General features: G+C 39.1%; 1 protein-coding gene across 27 annotated transcripts in view; it reads right to left on the bottom strand.

Annotated features, from left to right (window-relative positions):
- FAM227B (family with sequence similarity 227 member B) overlaps positions 1-26930 on the bottom strand; it is a 202323-nt gene that overhangs the window by 6827 nt on the left and 168566 nt on the right. For 21 of the 27 annotated variants that reach the window (XR_011426669.1, XM_023617732.2, XM_070236933.1 and 18 more), the window contains one exon: positions 25172-25332. Coding sequence is in view for 24 of the 27 variants with exons in the window: in XM_023617732.2 (XP_023473500.2) it covers positions 25172-25332 (161 nt within the window). In the remaining 3 variants the exon portion in view is untranslated. Of the gene's footprint in view, positions 1-19982; positions 22253-23273; positions 23757-25002; positions 25597-26930 lie in introns of those variants that run through there. The other 6 variants (XM_070236973.1, XM_070236968.1, XM_070236963.1 and 3 more) reach the window with 5 other exon arrangements.

Here is a 26930-nt window from a genome sequence, read left to right as displayed (position 1 = left end):
GAAGCAAACCAATAGTAACAACTGCATGTACACATGAGGAATGAAAATGTTTTCATTATCAACTTCAAGGACTCATTCAAGACATGAGGGCCAGCATGAAGTGAAATTGCGACAACAACAAAGTGTGTATCTTCAATGCCCTTTATCATATTCTCTCTTGGTGCTCTTCTTTCGGGACCTTCTCACTTCTTCCTTTCTCCTTGGGGAATGAAGAGGCCACATTTCCCACAGATTAGAGAGAGAGGGCCACCCTGGAGACTGAGCTCTAGTTTTGGCACTGTGGTCAACACTCATCATCTAGGGCCATGGTAACCAAGGTAGTTGCGATAATGAGAAACATATTTTGGACTTCTGGATGAAGAGCAAATGAGAATATATATTTCTCAGACATATTTGGTCTTCATCCACAGTTCCTGGCTCACAGTTCCCAAAACTCTTGTAGTTTCCTGAGCATAAGAGCAGTGGAAGCATCCTTTGTTAAATATTTGGTCTCTCGTCCTCAGTTTTTGAAAAGGCTTCAGGACCATAAAGGTGAAATGGGTGTCTTGTTTATGTTAATGAAGGTCACTTTTGGACCCCACTCAAAAGTGGGGCTGGTTGCCGGAAGAACCAGCCCTGTGATCAGAGGATTGGAACTGAATTTCAGTCCCACCCCATGATTTCTGGGGAAGGGAGAGGGGCTTGAGGTTGAATCAATTGCCAATGGCCAATGACTTAGTCAATCATGACTATGCAATGAAGCCTCTGTAAGAACCCAGCCCTTTTTTGGAGAGCTTCCATGTTGGGGAACCAGAACACTTCCATGTGCCACCGTGCCGTATCCCAAGCTTCACAAGAACAGAAGCTCCTTTGCTAAGGACTTCGCCCTATGTATCTCTTCATCTGGCTATTGATTCATATCCTTTAATATCCTTTGTAATAAATTGATAACCTAGTGAGTAAACAGATTTTCTTGTGTTCTGTGAGCCATTCTAGCAAATTAATTGAACCCAAGGAGGGGGTCATGGGAACCTCATTTATAGCCAGCCGGTCAGAAGTCCAGGTAACAACCTGGACTTGTAATTGGCATCCTGAGCTGGAGGGGGCTGTTGGAACCTCCAGTTTGTAGCTGATTGGTCAGAAGCACAGGTAACAACCTGGGCTTGCAACTTGCATCTGTAGTGGAGGGCAGTCTTTTGGACTGAGCCCTGTACCCGTGGAATCTGATTCTATTTCTGGGTAGATAGTGTCAGAATTGAGCTGAATTCTCAGAAACTCTGGAATTGTGTCCAGGAACCCTTTGTAGAAGTTAATCAGGCTGGCCCCCCTTTTCCTTATCTATAAAGTGTGGGCACTGAGCTAGATGGTCCTGTAGCTCTCCTCCTGTTCTGATTCTCCATGAAGTAGAATGAGAGGCTATTTAAGTTCAGACCCATCACTATGGTAGTGGCAAAAGGCTTGGAGAGTGTAGGATGGAATTTGAGATTTTGCAAAGGAATAAAGGAGAGAGTTTATTTACCAACTGGATATGGGGGCTGGATAAGAGACAGGGAAAAGGAGGGATCAAATATGACTAGGAAAATGATGGAATCATTCTATAGAGATTGAGAAGTCTGTCAATTTGAAGGGTGTTTTATAGGGGATGAGAAGGCATTTTAATAATGGGCATGTTCAATTAGAAACTCTCTCAAGGTAGATAGAGAGCAATGGGGAATATGAATTCAGGGACTCTCTTCAGAGGTGTCAGTTGAAACTGAGAATAGATGAGACTCTGAGGGAGAGTGCAGAGAGAAAAGAAGGCTAAAGAAAGAAGCCTGAGGAAGACTACATTTCAGGGGGTAACAGTAGAAGGGAGGGGAGGAACCAGTGGCTGGAAAGATATTGGAATTGATAAAATACAGTGTCACTTAGGTCAAAGGAGAGGAGCTATTTAAGGAGAAGTGTCAAGTAAACCGTAAAGGTCAATCTGAAGACCAAGAAAGGGCCACCAAACTGGGTGATACACTTACTTGTCCAACAATTACTTTCTGAGCACCTGCTGTGTGCCAGGCACTGTTCTGGACCCTGCAGATTTAACAGTGAACAAGATGTGCAGGGTTTCCACCCTCATATGGCTCACAATCTGGAGCATGTGCACGTGTGTGTACATTTGTGTGATGGGGACAGAATATAAGCAAATGATTATTTTAAACAGTGATAAGTACTATGGGGAAGTAAAATAGGATGTCGTGAGAAGAGAGTGGGAATGTGTATGGGAGGCACAACGTTAGATAGGGAGAAAGAGGAGCTTGCCATCACATTTGAGTAGGAGAAAGGGCAGTGTGGCTGGAGCAGAGCGAGGGAGGGCAGAGTGGTAGGAGATGAAATCAGAGAGATAAGTGGGGCTGGATCTTCTAAGGGGCTTTGTAGCCCATGATAAAGTGCAATAGGAAGCTATTGGAAGCCTTTACACGAGCGACTTAGTGAGTCATGCCTTGACTCCTATGTGGTGAATGGCTTGTAGAGAGGGGAGAAAAAGTGAGACTAATTAGGAGGCTATTTCTGTAGTTGAGGCAAGAGTTGGTAGTGGTGCTTGGATTAGGGTAGGAACAGTGGAAATTGAGAGAAGTTGAGAGTTTCAAGCTATGCTTTAAAGGTGGAGTTGATAGAACTCAGGGCTATTTTTAAATGGGTGTCCTGAAAACTGGAATAATATTATAGACCCTAAGGAATATCTAAGCGAACAATTTTGGGCACCAAGCCTGGCAGTGAGGGTGACAGTTTGGGTCAGGTAGTCCTGCCTGGTGACCAGCTCTCAAATCATCCCATGCCCAATCAACACCTGTGCAGAAGGCTGACAGTGCCGTTCTTCTCCCAGCATTTAAAGACTTGGGCCCAAGAAAGCCTTGGACCAGCTTATCAAGTTAGCCTGCTTCTTCATTAGTATATCAAACTGTAGGGGGCTAAAGTTAAGAAACCTTGAAGATACTGGTTTTCAGTTGGTGGTGAGGGGGTAGGGCAGTAGTTGGGAATGGAGTGAGTGGAGATGAAAGAAATTAACATCTGTTGGATATCCAACACATGCCAGGTACTGTGACTGGCTCTTTAGACACCATGTCTCTAGAATTCTGTTTGAGGCTGTTAACAAGATGAAAGGGTGAATGGTGTCTTCACTTACATGAACATAGCTCTGCCCCACACAGTCCTATTTGTTGCCTGGCAGAGGCCATCCCAAGAAGTTTCTTCCCAGTGAGGGCCTCACTTTGGCTCGAGTCCTGTTTTCAGGGTGCTCATGAGGGCAGCTCGTTCACTCAGGGAGAGAAATTTCATAGTGATGTAGGTTATATTTGAACAGTAGCTGTTATTGAATAGCCAATTATCGACTGGAATTTCCTGTTTTCAACTGATCGTTCTGGCACCTTATGGTCAGAAATACAGCATTGTCTTTGGGAATTATGTGACATTTGTGAGTTCTGATCACATTGTACAAATTATCTTCAGGGATCTTCTAAATGACATTACTGGAATAAGTGTCCCTATGAACTACAGCTTTTTCTTGATATGAATCAAGTCTGAATGGTAAAATTTCAAAATAAAACTTCCGTAGGCTGGATCCAAGTTTCTTTCAAACTTTGGCTTTGAGATTTCATTGTGCATAAGTAATATATTTGACTATTCAATGAATGACAACATCAAGGATACATCAGTCCTCAAATCCAAAGAGGAGGAGTAGAAGCTTCACTTTAAATAATTAAAGCAGAGAAAAACTAAACCTTACAAAATCTATTCATTTTGATGAATGTTTCAGCAAGACTTAGAAAATATTATTGTACAAAGAATGTTTTTAGCAGCATTGATGTAATCAAAAAAGAAAAATTCTCCCATAATTCCACTTTCCAAAAATTAAAACTATTTTCAATTTTCTACATGTCTTTCCATCTGTCATATGCAAATATGTACTTAAAAATTGTTTATAAAGTTAAATTGCTAAACAACAGTTTAAACTTTTAAAATTCTTAAAGAAATATTGAGGGGAAAAGTTTTGCCCTAGACATTAATGTTTTTCCTAAATCAAATACATTAAAATGGATTAAAGGATTTATCAGATCTTTAGAAAGTAATAGCTATATTTATATATAACAACAGGGATACATTCTGAGAAAGGCATCATTAGGCGATTTTGTCACTGTGCGAGCATCATAGAGTGGACTAACACAAACCTAGATGCTATAGCGTACTACACACCTAGGCTATATGGTATTAATCTTATGGGACTACTGTCATATATATTTGGTCCACTGTTGACTGGAATGTCATTATGCCACACGTGACTATAATTATTTTAACGTTTGCAAAAGATTTCACTAGGTGTACATATGGAGGGTTCTATTGCCCTGATGACAGCATGCTGCAAACACTGCTGGGTTTTCTTATATGAAATCACCAATTTCTCCTCTCTTCTCCAATTTTGTGTACCAAGATGACATTACCCCCCCAAGAGTTTAGCAAGGGAGGCCTGTGTCTCTCCTAGCTCAGGTCCCTCTGAATTCTGGGAAAAGATAGCCCATGTTTTGCTTGGCTTGGGACCGGTGTGATGCACATGGTTGAAGAAGAGGCAGTGGTCCTGTTGGTTACATAAGCAGGAAGCCTGCAATCTCAGTTATGCATGATTTCCATCTCTAGGTTTTCCCCCTTTGCCTGTCACAGACTGTGAAGAAGTCCAGCAGCGTTAGAAGAGAAGGCTCGGCAATCTTCCCGGGACAGGCCGTACCTGAAGGTATCAGGCCACTTGAATGCCTGTCTTACTCCTCCTGCTACATCAAGTGACTGAAAGTCTAAGATCTTCTCTGAGTACAAGTCACACAAAATTAAGAATCATTCTTGTAGATTGATTAGCACAACTAATAATACACTTTTCCTAAAGTATAGATGGTCTTGAGCTACTGAAATTTAATTTGCATGCAGCTATTTCCTGCTAATATTTAATTTCTCTCTCAGAGTGCCTGTTAGAATTTCAAAGTCTCATCCTTCTACAAAGTTACATTGTGATCTTAAGTATGGTTTCCATGATGAAATTTTTGTGAGCCAGATGATACATTTGTCACCCTGAACTAATTGGATTTTCTTTGCCCTGCACATTCATCATATACTATTGGTATCGAAACAAAGAAGTATGTTTTATTTCTTATAAGTTATTAATTTTGAACATATGTCATTATTGAAATGAACTGGGTATATATTTTTATAAAGTCATTTTCATTGTTCACAACATTTGATCACAATTGTATATTTGTGTTGTGTAATGAGGTTCTGGCTGTATAATGTTGATGTTGACTGAGACCTCAGCATTTTCTTGCAGGACTCAATGAAGATAATTTTCAGCAGACTCCTGTTAATGTCTGTTAATGACTATCCTAATTTTTATTCTCTTCAGACACTTAAAGCCATCAATTTATCCCAACTGTAGAAAAATAGAGTACTTAAAGCTAACAAATCATGAGAAATGGCTATATTCGATTCCTTGGGGATGACTGTGGCAACATGTTTCCCAACTCCACGTCTGAACTGTCTTCACGCTTCATTTTCTCATGCACTGCTACGTGGAGGTGACATGGCAAGCCACTAAATGGAGGAGTCACTTGTGTGCAAATAAAATGGTCCTGTTCTGAGACTTTACAACAGCTGTGGTTGGGATGTGGCCAACCAAGACCTGTAGCCATCCTAGGGGCCTCAATTCAAACCCTGGGGCCTTTGATCTTCCTTTAGAATCAGAGTATTAGAGAAACAAGGGACCTGAGAAATCGTCGGGTCCAATTTGCTTATGTTATAGATGAAGAAACTGAGGTTTCTAGAAGGGAAGTACCTTGTCTTTGAGAGCTTGGGTGTGTATGAGACTCAGGAAAAGAATGGCCCAGAGGCAAATTTTGCTCTTATCTGCCAAAAGCATTGTCCTAGACTCAGGCTGCTGGAGGCTTTGCTGTAACCTCATATCCCTTAGACATATTCCTCAGGGTATCCTCAGAATTGCTCATGAGATTACCAGGTTTAAGGCCAAGGTACCCATTCTACACATAATGCTATTGTATAAGAAGTAAAAGGAACCTAACCAGCAAGCCATGGCCAAACTCTCCTTTATACACCAGAATTCATTTAATTCTTAATTCTAAAAACTAAAGTCTTGAAATAACTCATTAGTACATGGCCCAAACTGATTTTAGAGCTGTTATCTTCTGCTCAATGTTTACCCTTGCTTACACTCTAAATATTTTAATGTTAGATTTGTAAGAGTGTCAAACATCCACAACATAGCCATGTACACAGAAATTTAAAAAAAGTTATTAACAAAACACATGTACCTTATTCTACAGGAGAGAGTACCACTGTTGGAATCTCACTCAGATTCTGTATGGCCTGGTATTATGTGTAGAAATAGGGCTGCCATTTTAGTAAGTTTCATTACTTAACATGTCATTAGCAGCAGTTTTGTAGCATAGTCTAGAAAACTGAGGTAAGATGGCTACTGGAAATATTAACACAGATTTAACTAAAAGCATTCAACATGGCTATAGTTAACAAGACAAGAAATAACAAATGTTGGAGAGGATGTGGAGAGAAGGGAACCCTCATACACTGCTGGTGGGAATGCAAACTGGTGCAGCCACTATGGAAAGCAGTATGGATATTTCTCAAAGAACTAAAAATAGAAATACCATATGACCCAGCTATCCCACCACTGGGTATTTATCCAAAGAACATGAAATCAACAATTCAAAGAGATTTATGCATCCCTATGTTCATTGCAGCATTATTCACAATACCAAGATGTGGAAGCAACCCAAGTGCCTATCAATGGGTGAATGGATAGAGAAGATGTGGTATATATAACAACGGAATACTATTCAGCCATAAAAAAAGACAAAATCTTGCCATTTGCTACAACAGGGGTGGACCTTGAGGCTATTATGCTAAGTGAAATAAGTCAGACAGAGAGAGACAACCACTGTATGATTTCACTCATATGTGGAAGATAAACAAACACATGGATAACGAGAACAGATTAGTGGTTATCAGAGGGGAAGGGGGTGGGGGGAGGGCAAAAGGGGTAAAGGGGCACATGTGTATGGTGATGGATAAAAACTAGACTACTAGTGGTGAACATGATGCAGTCTATACAGAAGCTGATATATAATCATGTTCACCTGAAATTTATACCATGTTATATACCAATATGACCTTAATAAAATAATTTTTAAAAGTCCTCATATATTCCTTCTAAGCTATAACCTTTGAAATATAAATATTAAAGTGGTATGAATCCATTTCTGAAAAATTTCTTTATGTCTCCCATTTTATTAACTTCCACTGTCTTGGCCTACTTCCAGAATACTATTATGAAAGTTGGTCACTCAATAAATCTATTGTAGAGCATGAAAAAAAAGCATTCAACAAACTTGCCAGGACTTTTACTAGGCATTAAGGCACAGAGATGAGTAAGACACAGTGTTTGGCTTTAAGGAATCAGTAGGAACAAGAAATGACAAGAGACAGTTTTTGAAGTAGGAGACAGGAGAACTATAAAAAATAGGAATAAAGACTATACATGTGAGGTAAGTACCAAAAGGAGTCAATTTGGCTTTTTCTCTTTTTTTTTTTTTGAGGAAGATTAGCCGTGAGCTAACTGCTGCCAATCTCCTCTTTTTTTCTTTTTTTTTTCTGAAGAAGACTTGTCCTGAGCTAACATCCCTGCCCACCTTCCTCTTTTTTTTTTTTTTAAAAGATTTTATTTTTTTCCTTTTTCTCCCCAAAGCCCCCTGGTACATAGTTGTATATTCTTTGTTGTGGGTCCCTCTAGTTGCGGCATGTGGGACGCCGCCCGAGTGTGGCTTGATGAGCAGTGCCATGTCCGTGCCCAGGATTCAAACCAACGAAACACTGGGCCACCTGTAGCAGAGCACGCGAACTTAACCACTCGGCCACGGGGTCAGCCCCCCCCCGTCCTCTACTTTTTACATGTGGGACACCTACCACAGCATGGCTTGCCAAGTGGTGCCATGTCTGTACCCGGGATCCGGGCCGGTGAACCCAGGGCTGCCAAAGTGGAATGTGCGCACTTAACCGCTGTGCCACCAGGACGGCCCCACTTTTCCTTAAATACACAGGACTTTGACTCTAAACTAGGATAGGGTTTCTACTTTCTGAAATCTTAGTGCATCTCACAGAATCACTTGGAGCCACAGGCTGACAACGATTTTATGGGGTGAACCCATAGTAACAGTGTCAGTTTTATTTACTCCTTCCTTTGCTGCCTACCTCCTAGGATGAGAAATGGGTTGAGTGAACACAAAATTATAATCTAGTCAATTTTTTAATATTTCCTTGAGATTGAGTTTTAGTCCTAAATTCTAAGCATTAAAAAAGCTATGGCTGGGGCTGGCCCCGTGGCTGACAGTTAAGTTTGCGTGCTCTGCTTCAGCGGCCCAGGGTTTCGCTGCTTTGGATCCTGGGTGCGGACATGGCACCACTCATCAGGCCACGCTGAGGCTGCGTCCCACATGCCACAACTAGAAGGACCCACAACTAAAATATACATCTATGCACTGAGGGGATACGGGGAGAAAAAGCAGAAAAAAAAGGAAAAAAAGATCGGCAACAGTTGTTAGCTCAGCTGCCAATCTTTAAAAAAAAACATTTAAGGCTTTCTTATCTGATTTTTTTTATTAACTAAAAATACATAGAGCAAGAATATTTATTTGTTCAATGATAAAGATCATCTAAACTATTTGAAAATGAAGTTTTCTTCTCTTATTTGATACAAATTGGGCTTTACCATAATTACACTAAATTAAAAAAAAAAACTGAACTCTTCCTCACTATCTGGGATGAAAATCCCTCCTACTCCCCTCTTATTTTTCCTTTGAGCCATGTTTATAATTTGAAGCCCAAACTGTGGCTAAAAAATTGATACAAACCACTCTCTGGAACCTGATTACCTAAGGCAACTTAAGTTTTCTATTTATTTCATTAGTTAGTTTAATAACAAGTTTGCTGAATTGTGGTTTGTGTCTTGTGTATTTCATTAAAAGAAAAGAAAAGAAAAACCCTAACTAGAACTTAAACTGAGTCTGTAAGAAAAAAGAGCCGGATCTTACAAGCAATTTTGTAATTGTCTCTGGCTCAAGGTGGCTGCAAAATGCTTACAACACACGTGCACATGCTTACCCATGTAAAACAAAACCCCTTTGTTCCCCAAGTTCTTTAAAGTATGTTGTTCATTCCCTGCGCGTCCCCCCCAACCCTTTTAACTTGGCACGGCTGCTAACTGGCAGAGTTTGTGAAAGGAAGAAACCTAGCAACCTCCTCAGCAAAGTTTAGAAAAGCTTTAGTAAAAAGTAAGCTAAAAATAAAAACAAAACCTCCTTTTCTCTTCTAAGAGCAAAATTTAAATACTTGATGTGTCCTTTATCTTACTATGCCTCCATGATGTTTTTCTGCTTATAGAGTACTCTAGTAAATGTCTTGAACATATTTTTAAAAATTTAAAATCTAGGGGCTGGCTCCGTGGCCGAGTGGTTAAGTTCACATGCTCCACTTCGGAGGTCCAGGGTTTCGCGAGTTCCAATCCTGGGAGTGGACATGGCACCGCTCATTAAGCCACGCTGAGGCAGTGTCCCACATGCCACAACTAGAAGGACCCACAACTAAAAATACACAACTATGTACCAGGGGGCTTTGGGGAGAAAAAGGAAACATAAAATCTTAAAAAAAAAATTTAAGATCTAGTCCTTTAAGAATTAAGAAATAATTCCCAGCATGAGAATTAGGTTATTTTAGGTAAATGATTTATATTAGCATCAATGGGAATTAAGTAAAGGGAGTCCATGGGTCAGAAATCTGACAGTAAAAAGGCAATTACAGAATTTTATACAGATTTAGGTTACTTACAAAGTGATTGACCTGGGAGCATGTACAGAGAGTGGCAAGCTGTCTTTTACGGATTGAAGCCATACTGTGCGGAGCAAAAAGCTGCCTGATGATGAAAGTAGTTTACCTCTGAGCAAAAACAAACCAAAATCAAGTTAAACAAAACTAGCATAAAAGCGGGAAAAAATCCAACCAAAAAAGCAAAATGCGAAGAGAAATTTAAGAGTTCAGCTGGGAACTTAACTTTCTTGGTAATTCTGTTGGATGGATGACTAGTGAATGGTTGAATAAGATAATATGTAATCTTAGGCCACTAAACTTCAAAAATTAGAAGGCTGCAAATGGCAAGGCAAAAGAAAGTTCTGTACGTGCTGGCTGTCTCATATTTCAAGCTGGCATCTCAAGTTCTGTGAATAGATTGAAGTTTTCTTCTTACCCAAGACAGTGCTGTCCATAGAACTTTGTTTTTTTTTTTTTTTTTTTTTGGTGAGGAAGATTGGCCCTGAGCTAACATCTGTTGCCAATCTTCCCCTTTTTTCTTGAGGACGATTGTTGCTGACTGAACATCTGTGCCAATCTTCCTCTATTTTGTATGTGGGATGCCACCACTGCATAGCTTGATGAGAGGTGTGTAAGTCCATGCCTGGGATTTGAACCCGCAAACCCCAGGCCACCAAAGCAGAGGGTGCCCACTTAACCGCTATTCCACTGGGCTGGTCCCTGTCCATAGAACTTTTTGTGATGACAGAAATGTTTGAGATTTGCACTGTCCAATAGTCACACACTTGAAATGTGACTAGTGGAACTGATGAACTGAATTTTACTTATACTTAATTTTATTAATTTAAATATGTTTAAATAGCCACACATGGTTAGTGGCTACCATATTGGACAGCACAGCTCTGAATGATGAAAAACAGGATAAATACCTAACTATATGTACATATTTATATTTCTTTAAATCTTGGTCTAAATAGTATATATTGCAGTTTTACATAACATTATAAAATATCATTGAATGGATCACATACTAATCTTGGTTGTCTAAACCTTTGTCTTTCTAGTTAAAACCGTTAAGTTCTTTTTACTTGGAGAAGCTATCAAAGTGTAAGAATACTGAGGAAAAGGGGGCTGGCCCTGTGGCCAAGCAGTTAAGTTTGCACGCTCTGCTTCGGCAGCCCAGAGTTTCGCCAGTTCAGATCCTGGGTGTGGACATGGCACTGCTCATCAAGCCATGCGGAGGCGGTGTCCCACATGCCACAACAAGAAGGACCCACAACTAAAATATACAACTATGTACCAGGGGGCTTTGGGGAGAAAAAGGAAACATAAAATCTTAAAAAAAAAAATGGTTAACATGGTAAATTAAAAAAAAAAAAGAATACTGAGGAAAAGAAAACTGTCTTTTATGGGATAAAAGTTTCACAAAACTGGGGGGCTGGCCTGGTGGTGTAGTTGTTAAGTTAAGTGCACTCTGCTTTGGCAGCCTGGGTTTGCAGGTTTGGATTCTGGGCACAGACCTACACCATTCATCAAGCCGTGCTGTGGCAGTGACCTGCATACAAAATAGAGGAAGATTGGCACAGATATTAGCTCAGGGCCAATCTTCCTCACCAAAAAAAAAAAAAAAAAAAAAAAAAATCCACAAAACTGAGCTTACACAGTAAGAACCAATGGTCCATCTCTTAAAATAAATTATGCTCAGAATCCCTCTGAGGGTATTGTAACTTGCCTTTTTCATAGTCCAGTTTTTGACCTTGATTGGTCTTTTTGTACCTTTTGCCTTCGATAATTCCTAAAACTTGGACAACTTCTCTCTTATTTGCTTCAGGGTGAATATGTCTTCTCCTTTCCCGACAACAGCTCTCTAAGATCTGAGCGCCAAAGACAGACTGGGCTGACCCCTCCTTGTAGCCCCTGATGGTGATCAGAATTGACATTGACAGGCGCCTCTTTTGCTTCAGCATACTTCTGTGCTTCTGACTTGTTTCTTTGACTCCAGTTTCCCCAATTCCAATCCCTCCTCTCTCTGTTTTACCTTCTGGTGGGATTTCTCCAAGTCTACTGATACTGGATTATGTACACAAACATAATTACATGGAATTGTAGCCAAGAAGCAGACTCCCTTGGTGCTAGTTCCATGGAGACACGCAAGCTGATAACCTCCTTTCCATTTTTCTTCCAGACTAAGCCTCTGTTCAAGATACCCTTGCTCAGTACTGCAAGCACTTCATTTATGTTTCAATTGTTGCTATGATTGCTTCTAGAATAAACAAAAATTATACCCATTTCTCTAAAGATTCCATCCATTTCCAGGCAAAGGAAGTGTACTTCCTTAGACCTTTTCAAGTATCACCTTTTTTCTTTTTTTGCTGAGGAAGATTCACCCTGAGCTAACATGTGTTGCCAATCTTCCTCTTTTTGCTTGAGGAAGATTCACCCCGAGCTAACATCTGTGCCAGTCTTCCTCTATTTTGTACGTGGGTTGCTGTCACAACATGGCCCCCGACGAGTGGTGTAGGTCTGTGCCCGGGAACCAAACCCAGGCTGCTAAAGAGGAATGTGCCAAACTTAACAATGGGGCTGGCCCCCACAAGTGTCATCTTTCTTAAAGGCCACGGGGATCCAGCTTTTTAGACATTGAGGAGAAGGGAAGAAGAGAAATTGTTCAGGCAAGCAAGAGAGGAAAGCTAGAAAAAGGCTGTATCTTGGGTAAAGCTGACAAGCTTATGGACAAAGTAGTCCATTAGAAGGTAAGTTACTTGAACGCAGGGATTATAGTCATACCCTTAGCTTGTAGCACATTACCCAGCACACAGTAGGTTTTCTGCAAATGTTTGTTAAATGAGACGCAAGAAAAAGTCTGAAGTCTGGAACCAGGTAATGAAGGCACATTCAGGTCATGGGGCAGAATCAGACACTTAGTAAGCAAGATTTGAAGTATCTGGAAAATAATAATTAGAGCAGGCAACACATCTAGAATCTAAAATGAGGACTGGGGCAGGAGAGGAAAGCCAAGGCAAGGGCCAAGGGTAGAGATAAATGGGAGTGAATAGATGCAAAGAGATTGCTGATAGACACATCCTAAGCTGCTGCACGAAACGAGTTTCCCCATATGCATCACATTTCCCCTTAAAGGCATGTTGTCAAGGCCACCATGTGGCAGTAAGCACTTAAATGCTGCACAATTCTTATAGAGACCACATTGGGGAGTGTATTAGCTGCCCAACCATGTATTGTGGGCCTCTCTCTATATACGGTCAATGAATTTTTTTCAGTCTCTCCTGTCTTTCACTTAGAAACTATCCATTACGTAGATCATTTTTTTGTTAGCCTTCTTTGCATCTATTTGAACTCATGAAGGGGAGAAATAAGAACTATGTAGGAACAGTGTATTTGTTAAGAACTACAGTGAGTGGATTTTAAGTTTTAAATGTCTTCTAAACAACACAAAAATGACTACCAGACATAGAATTGTTAGTCTAATTCAGTACTTTAACCACTCCTGTTTCTAGAGCACGTTAAAGTTGTAGCAAGAATGAACTCTAGAAGATGTGAGAACCCATCTGGCCAATTCTGCCCAAACTCTTGGAGCAGGTAGCTCCATTTCATGGTAGCAAATGAGATCCACACACTACGATGTTCTATTTTTTAAAAATGTAACTTCTGTACATTTTTTTTCTCTGCTTCCATTTAATTGACTATCAGGGATCCAGAGAAAAAGTGGTGAGAAGTCAATGGATTGTTTACTCTGTAATGGTGAGAACCGAAACCAGCATTGTTGTCCCTCTGTTAAGTAATACTGTGAACAAACATACTTCCCAGGTTTGCTTTTCTGGGAAGCAGACCATGAAATGGAAATCAGTGTGCAGGAGGTTTATTAGGAAGTGCTCTCGGGATCAACATCTGTGGTATGCAAAGGAAGGAAGTAATACTGGGCAAAGGGAGAACTTGAACTGTGATGACGGTTCCAGTGGAAGTCTAAGCTGACCTATAGGGAGTTCTGAAGCTGGGATGACCCTTCAGAATTGTCCTGAGTTGGGGTATAGGGGTTCCAACCTTGGGGACCTTTATATATCACATTAGTCAGTGGATGTGGGCTGCCCTGGGAATGGGGCATGGTACAGTTATCTACTGCTGCATAACTGACAACCCCAAACTTAGCAGCATAAATAACAACCATCATTTATTACAATTATCCCTTTAGTTTTGGGTGCTGACTGGGCTCAGCTAGGTGGTTCTTAGTTGGGGGCTTTCCTGTACTTGAGGTCACATGGTGGCTGGGGCTGGAGACATCTCGAATGCTTCCTTACTCACATGTCTGGTGGCTAATGATGGCTGTGACTCAACCTCAGCTGTGGCTGATAGCTGGAGCATGGCCTTGCCATGGTGATCTGAACCTCCTCCTGACATAGAAGATGTTTCTAAGGGCATTCCAAGAGCAAAAGCAGAAGTGATAGAGCCTTTTGTGACCTAGCCTTGGAGGTCCCATTCTATCGGTTGAGGAAGATACAAATATCTGCCCAAATTCAAGAGGAGTGGACACAGGGGCTCCCTCTTGATAGGAGATGTCCCATCGTAACAAGCGTGTGCAGGAAGGATGATATTGCTGTGACCACTTTTGAAAAATATAATCTGCCATAGGGCATGACCTTGAATGAGGCCATTATCATTAGCTGAGGCAACCCCTGTAAGGCATTAGCACCTGAGGTTTTTTTGCCATCAAGATTCCCCCAGCAGCTGAAAAATAAGTCCTGTATTCTGGAAGCAAGTCTAGGCATTCAGAGTATCCACCATATACATCTTCCTGTCCCTGTGTTTATTTTTTTGCTCTTTCTTTTCCAGCTTTATTAAGATATAATTGACATATAACAGTGTGTAAGTTTAAGGTGTACAATATATTGATTTGATACATGTATACATTGCAAAATGATTATCATAGCAGCATTAGTTATCACCTCCTTCATCTCCCATAATTACCATTTCGTTTTTGTGGTAAGAACACTTAAGATCTACTCTCTTAGCAACTTTCAAGTATATAATGCAGTACGTTAACTATAATCACCATGCTGTACATTAGATTCCCCAGAACTTACTCATCTTATAACTGGAAGTTTGTCCCCTTTGACCAATATCTTCCCATTTCCCTGGAAACCTCCATTCTACTCTCTTTTTCAATGAGTTTGGATTTTTTAGATTCCACATATAAGTGAGATCATACAGTATTTGTCTTTCTCTGTCTTATTTCACTTTGCATAATGCTCTCAAGATCCAACCATGTCACAAATGGCAAAGTTTCCTTCTTTCTTGTGGCTGAATAATATTGCATTGGCTATATATACCCATTTTCTTTATCCGTTCATCCATCGACAAAGATTTAGGTTGTTTATCTTGGCTATTGTGAATAAGGCTGAAGGAACACGGGGGTGCAGATATCTCTTGGACATCCTGTTTTCATTTCTTTAGGCTATATACCCAAAAGTGGGATTGCTAGGTCATATGGGAGCTCTATTTTTAATTTTTTGAGGAACTTCCATACTGTTTCCTATAGCAGCTGTACCAATTTACACTCCCACCAACAGGGTACAAGGTTCCTTCTCTTCACATCCTTGCCAATATTTGTTATTTCTTGTCATTTTGATGATAGCCATTCTGACAGGTGTGATGTGATATCTCACTGTGGTTTTGATTTGCATTTCCCTGATGATTATTGATGTTGACCACCTTTACATGTACCTGTTGGCCTTTTGTATGTCCTCTTTGGAAAACTGTCATTCAGTTCCTCTGTCCATTCTTTAATCAGATTTTTTTTTTTTTTTTTGCTATTGAGTTGTATGCATTTCTTTTATATTTTTCATATTAACCCCTTATTAGATATATGATTTGCAAATATTTTCTACCATTCCATAGGTTGCCTTTTCATTCTGTTGATGATTTTCTTTGCTGTGCAGAAGCTATTTAGTTTAATGTAGTCTCACTTAATTTTTGCTTTTCTTGCTTGTGCTTTTGGTGTCATATCCAAAAAGTTGTTACCAAGACCAACAACAAGGAGCTTTTCTGCTATGTTTTCTTTCAGGAGTTTTATAGTTTCAGTATGACGTTTAAGTCTCTAATCCCTTTTGAGTTAATTTTTGTGAGTGGTGTAAGATAGGAGTCCAATTTTATTCTTCTGCATGTGATTTTCTACTTTTCCCAACATCACTTATTGAAGAGCTATCCTGTCCCCATTGAGTATTCTTGGATCCCTTGTCAAATATTAATTGAATATATATGTGAGGGTTTATTTCTGGGCTCTCAATTCTGTTCCATTGGTCTATGTGTCTATTTAATGTCAGTAAAATACAGTATACAACACAATTATCCAACCAGTATGTTGTATATTTTCATGTTACTAATTAGCGGTCTTTCATTTCAGCTTGAGGAACTCCTTTCAGCATTTCTTGTTAGGCAGGACTAGTGGTGATGAACTCCCTCAGCTTTGTTTGTCTGACAAAGTCTTTCTCTCTCCTTCATTTCTGAAGAATATCTTTGCTGGATAGAGTTTTCTTGGCTGGCATTTTCTTTCAGCATTTTGAATATATCATCCCAATCTCTCCTGGCCTGTAAGGTTTCTGCTGAGAAATCTGCTTATACCCTTATGGAGGTTCCTTTGTAAGTTATAAGTTCCTTTTCTCTTGCTGCTTTTAAGATTCTCTCTTTATTTTGATTTTTGACAGTTTTATTATGATGTGTCTTGGAGAAGATCTCTTTAAATCGAGCTTGTTTGGTAACCTATGAGTTTCATGAACTTGGATATCCTAATATTTCCCCAGATTTGGGAAGTTCTCAGCCACTGTTTCTTTAATTAAGCTCTCTGCTTTCCTCTTCTTCTCCTGGAACTTTGATAATTTGCAGATTATTTCTTTTGATGGTATCCCACGAATCAAGTAGCCTTTTCACTCTTTTTCATTCTTTTTTCTTTTTCTCCTCTGATTAGATAATTTTAAAACTTCCTACCTTCTAACTTACAGATTCTTTCTTTGCTTGATCCATTCTGCTGTTGATGCTCTCCATTGCATTTTTCATTTTATTCATTGTATTCTTCAGTTCCAGAATTTGTTTGGTTCCTTTTTATGATTTGTATCTTCTTGTTAAACTTCTCATTTTGTTCATGTATTGTTTTCCTGATTTCACTGAATTGTCTGTGTTTTCTCGTAGCTCACTGAGTTTCCTTAAAACAGCTATTTTGAATTCTTTATCAGGTAAATTGAAATCTCCATGTCTTTGGGATCAGTTATTGGAAGATTACTGTGATCTATTAACGGTGTCATGTTCCCTTGATTTTCATGTTCCTTTAAATTTTGTGTTGCTATCTTTGTATTTGAGGTAACAGTTACCTCATTTAGCCTTTGCTAACTTCCTTTGGGAGAGAAATACCTTCCATCAGCCCTGCTAGGGATTCTGAGGCTTTCTCGGACCTTCTACGGATACACCTGCTCCACACTTCTTGCTCTCTCTTGTGGCAGAATTCTTAAGCTTATATCCTCCTCTCAATCCTGCAAGATACCAGGCCGAATGCTGACAGCCTCGCTTTTGTTTTCCCAAAGGTGGCACAAAAGCTCAAGTTTGTGGTCTTTCCCTGCACCACATATTTGGGCTGGCCCAGGCTTTCTCTGTGTGCTCACTAGCCATCTGTCAAAGCTTGCTCTTGCCATTGCCATGGGGAGTGTGCACAAGGAGCTGGCCACAGGGTGGGAGTTTGTGTGTGTGTGTACATGGAGCACTGAGGGTGCCCACAGGCCAGTTGGGGTAATCTATGGATGAGGTGTCCCCAGGGGCTCATGGTCAGTTTTCTTGATGGAGTCTATAACATGGTTAGTAGAATCTGCATCCCTTTAATGCCCTCTGAGAGTCCTGTCTTCCACTCTCTCAGCCTCTTCCCACTCCCAAAGTCATGCAGCTCACAATTCAGTACTCTAGATGAGGCAAGAAAGAAATGAGCCTCTTAGAAAGCAACCACACAGTGAGGGAAACCAGATACTCACTTACGTGCTCTCACTTTCCCTCAAGCAAGAAATCACAGGGCAAGAAGATCTCTCTTGGCCCTAAGTTGTGCCATGTTGGGGAGGGGTGATGTCAAACTGTTCCTCTTACTCTCTCCAAGGCATCCACTCATATATTTTTGCTCCAGGGGTGTGCTGAAACTTCTCCACTGGAAACCTGGACTTCACAAAGGCTCTCTCACCTGTAGGTGATTCTTTGTGCCAGGGTCTTCCAAGGGTTCCTGGACTGTGGCAAAGAGAGGCTAGAGCTGGTTCACAGGCCACTACAGGGTTCATAGCTGGGACTGAAGTCTGCATGCCTGTTACCTGACACATGGGTGAGTGAGACTCCTCTTGGGTCCCTTGGTGAATGGTGCTGGCTCCCATAGCTCCCACAGAGGCACTTTTGTCCATGGATGGATGTCAAATTGCTGTTGTTGAGGTAGGGGACATGAAAGAGGGATGTCTTATTTAGCTATGATGCTGAGGTCACTCTTGTCCCTGTGTTAAAAAATTTGGAGAGCATGCATACTTTTTTCGTCCCTATGTTTAACAGTGCTGAGAATAAGCAAAAATAACTTAGATACTTGTTCCAGGAAATGCTTTCTCCTAAAAGATAAGACTTTGAACCAGCGAAAATAGCTTGCTCATCAAAGCTCACTTCAAGACTTTTCTTTCACTGAGCCCACCAATCCAAAATCGTAGTATCATTAAATTCTGCCCAATCCCAAGTAAGTTCTTTGCCTCAAAATCATACAACTCAGGCCCTAAAGCCCTAAAATATCATCCCTGAATTTATCCATTTGAGACACCACCAAAGCTCTGTTAAATTGGTGTTCTCTTTTACTATAATAAGTCTATTAAACTTAGCTTTACTTGGTTAATATGTTATTCTGGGGGTCTTTTAGGGGAGCTGAGAGCTGAGAATGGGAAAAAAAGTGTCTAAGCATTTTTTCCTTAGTGTAGCCTCAGAAGAACCTGGTTCTGCAGTGAGTTGCCAAAATGAGAATGTTGTCATTTCTGGGAAAAAATGAGCTATATACCAATTCAGCCATTGATGGTGTGAAAAGTCAAATTCCTCCAACAGAAACATAAATCTCAGGATTCAAAGGGACTTGAAATTTATCTAGTCCAATCCATCTGCTTGATACAGATGGGGAATAGGCTCAAATTAGAGCAAATTTTTCTCCTATACTGCTGAAGGGGCCCCTTCATAGCAGCTGAGGGTTTTAGGTTTCCTCTGCTTCCTCATCTCCCCTCTTCATTCTCTTCCTTTCCCCAGGCCCTGTTTTCCCTCTTTGCAGACTAGAGGAAATCTCAGTCCCCCATCGGGTTTTGGTGGAGGGAGTCTGTGTTGCCACAGGGTTTTTAGGGCTGGGCGTTTTCAACAAAAGTATTTTTAAAATACCTCCCATGCCAGGAAGCTGACATCTGCTTTCTATTATCTGAAAGGTCTCATTAACAGATAATATTGTGTTGTCCACACCCCACTTTTGTAGTTGAAAGAAAGTCAGGGTTAAATTTTTTTGGTACAATCTCATAAATAATGGAACAAACTTCCTAGCAGTGTAGGCTTTCCTATTCACTTCACCCTGAAAATTTTGGAAGAATTGAAGGAAAAAAGTATTTTATCTTGTCCCTATGGGAAAAATAAGTAGATGGGAGGGTTCTGGATTAGAAGTTTTTTCAGATGTTTGCCTTTTAGCTAATTTATCCTTTTAAAAATGTGATTACCAGATCCTTGGTATATGTTAATTAACTTGAAATGTCACTAGCTTAAAATGAAAAATACAATTGATAGTGACTTTAGTAACAACTCACAATTTGCTATTCATATATTGGTCAGTGAGAAAAAAAATCTATGCATGCACATGTGACAAAGATTATTGGAAATCTTTTTATAAATAAAAGTGAAAAGAAGTTACACAGGGCTCTAAAGAGTGTCCCGCTGGACTCTTACTGTGTGAAGATGGAGTGTTATGCAGAGCTGGTGACCTTTCCTGAGTCTCAGGGTTTCTTCCTTTTCTTTTACACTGTTGACTACTTGCTCCTCCCGCATCACAGATAATTCACAACAGATGATTTCTTTGTATAGCTTTTATTTTTACGCTGGGACAAATGTTGATATATCCGACATTATTTTCCATTATAGAGTTTAATAATCCACTCTCCAGTTTTTACACGTTAAAAAACCTGAGTGTGATGCATGTGTGATGGTGGGAGCACATATTTATAGTAACACAGTGCACTCATTATGGCACTGCATTGAGTTCAGAGTTTTTTCTAAACTGCAACAAAATGTGCACATTCTAAACTCAAGTTAGAAATAGAGATACAGCCTATAAACTTCTCTTTTTGACAAGACCCATACAAACTACACCAACGTTTTGTTCCCAAGGTTTTTTTTTTCTCTAAATAGTAGTGTTTCACATGAAAAAAATTATTAGACTTTTGAGTATTTCTTTGTTAGTTTACTCTCAACACATAAAGGACTTGAGGAGGATTACAAAAATATAGATTATGTAATAAGGGAAAATTAAGAGCTTCAAATTTTGTAGAACATTCTGCACAGTTTAAAGATACACTACACCTTCAGCTCTGAGTCCTAGAAGTCAAAGCTTTTTCTTGTTTTACTCATGACTCTAAATGATCAAGTTTTTAAAAAAGAAATTAAAAGATCATTCACAAAAATATTTTGTGAATATTTTCTACTAATTATGATTTAATATACATTAGCTAATAAAGAAGTTTATTATTTTCCTTACAAATGTACATTAAAAATCCTGTCAGAATTATGATCAACCCTATGAGGTACAATTACATTTACTCCCTGTCTCTCTACATGCATCTCCGGTCTTCTCAGTGTTTACACGTGAATCCTAAAACATTGACAATAGAGCAATCCTCCCTCTAGTGACTTTGGCCAATCACTCTGAATCAAAAGAAATATTACCTATAATGTTAAATTTATTTTTAAATGTATCTGTTCCACAAGACTCTCATTTAAAAATGACGTAGTGATCAAATATGATATTGTTCTGTATTTAAGCTTGTTTAAGAAAGTGTGTATAAGAATGTCTTATTAAATAAGTAAAAGGATTTTGAAATAGAATGTGTATGGTCATGAAACTTAAATGTCTGAAGGAAAAACTACTAAAGTGATTTAATGCAGGACCAATTGTAGAAATTTCAATTAACTATTTATCTTAAAATTTGAGAGACATTATATGCCATCCCTTCTTGTCCTCTGTTGACTTCTCTGCCTCTTACCACCTCTCCCCTAAACCATATTGTGATTATCCATAAAAGCCTAGAATATGCTTTTGTCTTCTTCTGGAGCTACATATTCCCTAGGTAAACAATTAAGTACCAAAGTGTTCCAGGGCATTGACTCCAAAACCAGACTGCCAAGGATGGACTCCAGGTGCTATCACTTATTCTAGTGCTCTCAGGCAAGTTACCTAACTTTCCTGTGCCTCAGTTTCCTTATCTGTAAAACAGAGACAATAGTAGTATCTGTCTCAGAAGTTGACATGAGAATTAAATGAGCTAATAAAGGTAAAGTACTTAAAAACAGTGCTTGGCATACAGTAACTGTTCAATAAATTTTTTAAAACATCATTCTGATAATGATGACTTCAAAGATTAACTTTATACCAATGACACCCAAATTTCTATCTCTGTCTCCATCCTCTAGTTTTCTTAATTTTGTTGAAAAATAAAATGAAATTTGGTCTTATCTTTATATAAAACCATGCTATACCCACCTATAAGACATTTATTTAACACCTAGTGTATGCTAGATACTTTTTTTCCCAGTGTCAGAAATACAGAGGCAAATAATTCTTTGTTCTCTTTTCGGTGAGAAAAACAAGTAAACAAATGGTTACAGTACAAAGTGATAAATATTTGGGTTGAGATATGTATGGGCTATAAAAGTATTGAAGAGATTCATCTCAATCAGATTTTGCTCAAACATTGTGATTTATCTATGGATGTATCTCAAATTACCCCAAAACTTGGCTGCTTAAAACAACAAACATTTATCATCGCGTCTTCCTGTGTTCAGGAATCTGGGCGCAGCTCAGCTGGACACTGTTGGCTCAAGGTGCCTCACAGGCTGCAGTCAAGGTGTGGGCAGGGGCTGCAGTGATCTCAAGGCTGAAGTGAAGGAGGATCTGCCTCCAGGCTCACTCACGTGTTTGTTGGCAAGATTCATTTCCTCACGGGTTGTTGGACTAAGGGTCTCAGTTTCTTACTGGCTGTCAGCTGGAGCCCTTCCTTCTTTGCTGCCATGTGGGCTTCTCCACAGGGCAGCTGACAACATGGTAGCTGGCTTCCCCAAGGGGGATCTGAGAGAACAAGCAAGAAAGGTCCAGCAGGACTGATGTCAGTCTTTTTGCAACTGAATCTCAGAAGTGACATTCCATTGTTTGCCATATCCTATTTGTTAGAAGCAAGTCAAAGGTTCAGCTCACAGTCAGTTGGAGGAAATTACACAAGGGCTTGAATACCAGAAGGTGGGGATCATTAGGGACCATCTTAAAGTCTGCCTACCTCAAATAAGATGAATTATATTTGTCTTTTTTGTTACCACTTATCTCCTTCTCTGCCTTCTCTACTTTCTCCACTCCCTCCCTCTGTGTAGATGCACTCACTGCAAGGTGTTCTCTCCACTTCAGGAAAGTCACAGGACTCCAATAAGTCCAGAGAAAAGCGATAAAAATATTCTATATTCTGAATAGCTTCAAGGTATAATTTGAGTGAGATAGAGATAAATTCAATGATCACAAAGTCATCACAGATAATTATGGGAAATCTGGACACAAATTTCATTAGCAGCTATCAATATCTTGGGAAAACATTACTGGGTTCTGCCACCAATCACTTGTGCCATGCTCAGAGAAAATTCTAGCCTGAACCTCTATGTCAGGAAAGCAGGCACGGCTCAGGAAAGAGAAGACTCTGTTGCCAGCTCTGCTGCATGAATCACCTGGGCAAGCCACTTACCCTTCTTGTGCTTTGGTTTCCTCCTCTGTAAAGTGGCTGTGATGGGTGCCTGCACTGTCCACTGTCACAGGACCCTTGACATGTCCCGTGACAATACATAGGGGGATTTAATACATGTTTTGAAAAATTGCCAAGTGCTGATGAAAGTGAGCCATCGTTATCATTTTCTTCATCATTAGGTCTAAGAACATTTTTTCTTATCAGTGGGAATTACATTTTACAAGCTAAGAAAGCGTCATGGAAAGTCCCATTAGTTTCCGAAGGGCGATTTCCCTCAAATTTTTACAGAATGAGATACTTTCCTAAAAGTTTCATGCTTTAGACCTCCATTTCCTCCTTTCCCCACCCCATGCACATACTTACACTCTCCTCACATTCTCAGTAAACCGGTGGTATGAATCTTTGCATTGCCGTTGGACAAATCTGTGCCCATCAGAAATTGTAAACACAATTAAAGACTGACATTTCTATAGTCGCAATAAAATTAGTTAAAAATAAAAGTAATCTATTATGAACATTTTTAGATACCTTTCAAATTTCACTTGTAAACATTTAAAAATTTTGTTTTGGACGTAATCCAAGGTTGATGAGAATCCTTGCATTATGACTTAAGTTACGAGTCTCAGAACAGACTGATTTAACCCTGTAGTTTGCCTTTCTCTTGAGTTCCACAGCCAGCCAAGTTTATTCCATGTGCTTGTGGTCAGTGAGCCTCTGGAGGTGGTCTTGACTGAAATGTGGGAGAAGTAGTGTCCTGGGAAGAACCTTGAGAATCTGCTACAGTAGTGTTCTCTACACTTTACTGGCCGTGTATCCCATGAGTAAAAGCTATGTGAGCACACTCTCCTATAAGTATAATTTTAAATTTATAAATTATATACACATCAGTCTATATTAATATATTATGCATATTATAAAAGATAAGCAGTCTATAAATAGAAAACAGTGAGATAAAACACAATATTTTAAAAATAAAATTTAACATTACATTTATTAATGGTACACCAAAACTTTTAGCCTCAAATTGTAGAGATTTGTATTGATGTCTAGACAGTTGGTTTATAAATGCCTGGCAAATTAATCTGGCATTCTACTATCACTTGCTAACATTGAAAAGTATGAAAATACACTTAGGACTAGACTCATTGCGTATAACAATTATGTATATCTATATTTCAAACAGTCTTCTTGGAAATTTTTATTTTTATTTTTTTGGCCTACATCTTTGCAGAACTGATTGGGTCGCCAAAATTTCATCTCTTAGTGTGGCTGAAAGGGAGCTCCTTCAAGGAGTGAGAGAAATAGCATTCTGTCATTTTCCTTCTTTTAAAAAATTTATTCTCACATTATAAATATTATCACCAATCCAAGGTTGTTTTCAGGAGCCTTTTAAAGCTAATGATCCACTAGTGAGTGTGAACTTAGTTAAACTAGATGGTATAATCCATAAATCTGTTTAACCAGCCAAAGAAAACAGCCATATGTTGTGATACTCAGAAAACAACACAAGAGCAAAGATGACATCATTATCCCTCAACATAGTAGAGTACAGACTGAAATATTAGCTGAGGGTACCTGTTTACTGCATATTAGTAAAGTGCAACTTCTTTTTTATTTTTAAAGATAGAAATAGATATAAAAAAGAATCTTGATATATATTTTTTTCCACACAGAGGTGTGTACACTTGAGTTTGGAGACCACCGTACCAAATCTCTTTGGGGTTCATCGGAGTCCCCAATGAGGCCTGGGCAGGGTGGGTTGTGCAGAGGGGTGCAGGAGAGCAAGCAGACAGAACTCTGGGCCCCCTACCCATGCTGTAACCAAGGGTGCTGATTTCATTTATATTATATTTTACACCTTGAGCTTCCTGACATTTTTCATTGGGACAAAGGTTTACGCAGCTAAAACATGTTGAAACTTTCCTAGAAGCCCATGGACCACAGTTCGGACAAGCTTTTGAAACTGAACACTGAACAGTAAAGTTACCAAGAATGTCTTTCACTAAAGAGGTAAATATACCAGTTTTTAAAGTTCCCACATTTTATTTTTCTTACATGCAAAATCACAGCCTTAGCTCTAAAAGAGGAAATACTTCTTTATTTAGCCAAACATGCTACAGAAGTTTTGAATGTAATCAAACGCTAAATAAAAGCATTGGCTAAAAAATGCATTATTTATTCATTCTTAATTGAGACAGTTAGAAAAAGTTTTAAATATTTTAGAAACAAATCATATTAAAACGAAGCTTAAAAAAGGATATGGTTCTCGTAATATCTCAGTGAACTTAATCTTGGTTTGTCTAGGGATTTTGGAAATACCATTTAACTCATGCATCTTAAGATAATAGAGAATCAGAGGACTCTGACCTCCAAAATTGAAGAGCACACGGTTAAACTCTGGACCACTGCTACTATAATGGGACTGTAAGGAGAAGAAAAAAATCAAGTCAATTATTACTTTTGTGTATTTTTAAATAACTCTAAATAAAATATAACTGCATTTTAACTATAAACATAATTACTATCTGGAATATTAAAATAAATAAATGAAAATTCTGCTAAGCAACAAATTAAAGGACTTTATACTAAAGTATGAGTCTATGAGTAGGTGTAGTCATGCTCTTCTATCTTCTAGTCTTTTTATTAATCAGCAAACTTGCAGACAGGCCAATGGAGATTATTTTATCTGAAGAATAGAAAGAAAAAAGAATGAAGAAAATTAACAGATCCCCAGAAAAAGCAGTGGAAAAAATAGATGAAGAAATAATGACTGAAACTTCCAAATTTTACAAAAAACACATCCATGAAATTTAACTGCCAGTAGGTTAAATTCTCACCTGGACACATCATCGTCAAAGTGTTGAAAGACAAAGACAAAGAGAAAAATCTCAAAAGTACCATGAGAAAAACAACATATAAGAGAACTCCAATGAGATTAACAACCGACTCGTCATCGGAACAAAGGAGGCCAGAAGGTATTTGGATAACATAATCAAAGTGCTGATGGAAAAAGTTGTCGACCATGAATTCTACGTCACGGAAACAACAACCCTAAGTATAATTGCTCTAAGATTCTATTATTGACTCCTTGTGGGATAAAAGTCAATGTAGCAACTACTCATATGTTAAGTCTTTCCTCAATTTTTGTAATGCCTATATGGGAGATACATTATTGATTCCACTTCCTGTGGGGAAATAAGATTTTATTCTTACTTACTTTTATTGGTATTTAAAGTTCTCTTGTGTTTCTCTTGCTTATGGTCACTTTTTCATTGCAATCATTCATAGGTGCTCCAGAATTATTTCAAATAGTGTGTCTACCATAAACAAAAGCAATTCTTTGATGGTGAAAACTTAATGTTAATGTCAGATGTATTTTCTATGATGTAAATCATTTACTTCATCTTAATTTCCCATGACAATTTACATCAGGCTATATCTAGCCTGATCTTTAAATTGCATGCAAAACCAGACCAAGCTCTGTCTAGATTAAAAGGAAATCTTGCCTGTCTGGAAAGATGTTTTATGATCCTTTTCCTGGCTTATGCCTTGGGTACTGTAACAGAAACTCTATCTCACTGAAATTCTAGAAATAGACACTTCTGTTATTTTTCTGCAGTTATCAGGGTTTTTTTGTGTGCGTATATGAGGAAGATTGGCCCTGAGCTAACATCTATTATCAATCATCCTCTTTTTTTTTTTTTTTAAAGATTTTATTTTTTCCTTTTTCTCCCCAAAGCCCCCCGGTACATAGTTGTATATTCTTCGTTGTGGGTCCTTCTAGTTGTGGTATGTGGGACGCTGCCTCAGCGTGGTTTGATGAGCAGTGCCATGTCCGCGCCCAGGATTCGAACCAACGAAACACTGGGCCACCTGCAGCGGAGCGCGTGAACTTAACCACTCGGCCACGGGGCCAGCCCCTAATCATCCTCTTTTTGCTTGAGGAAGATTGCTGCTGAGCTAACATCTGTGGTGCCAATCTTCCTCTATTTTGTATGTGGGATGCTGCCACAGCATGGC

The sequence above is a fragment of the Equus caballus genome, chromosome 1, assembly GCF_041296265.1.
Source record: "Equus caballus isolate H_3958 breed thoroughbred chromosome 1, TB-T2T, whole genome shotgun sequence".
In the NCBI taxonomy this organism is placed as follows: domain Eukaryota; kingdom Metazoa; phylum Chordata; class Mammalia; order Perissodactyla; family Equidae; genus Equus; species Equus caballus.
Note: the sequence above shows the minus strand (reverse complement) of the source record. Positions and strands in the feature narration are given on the sequence as shown.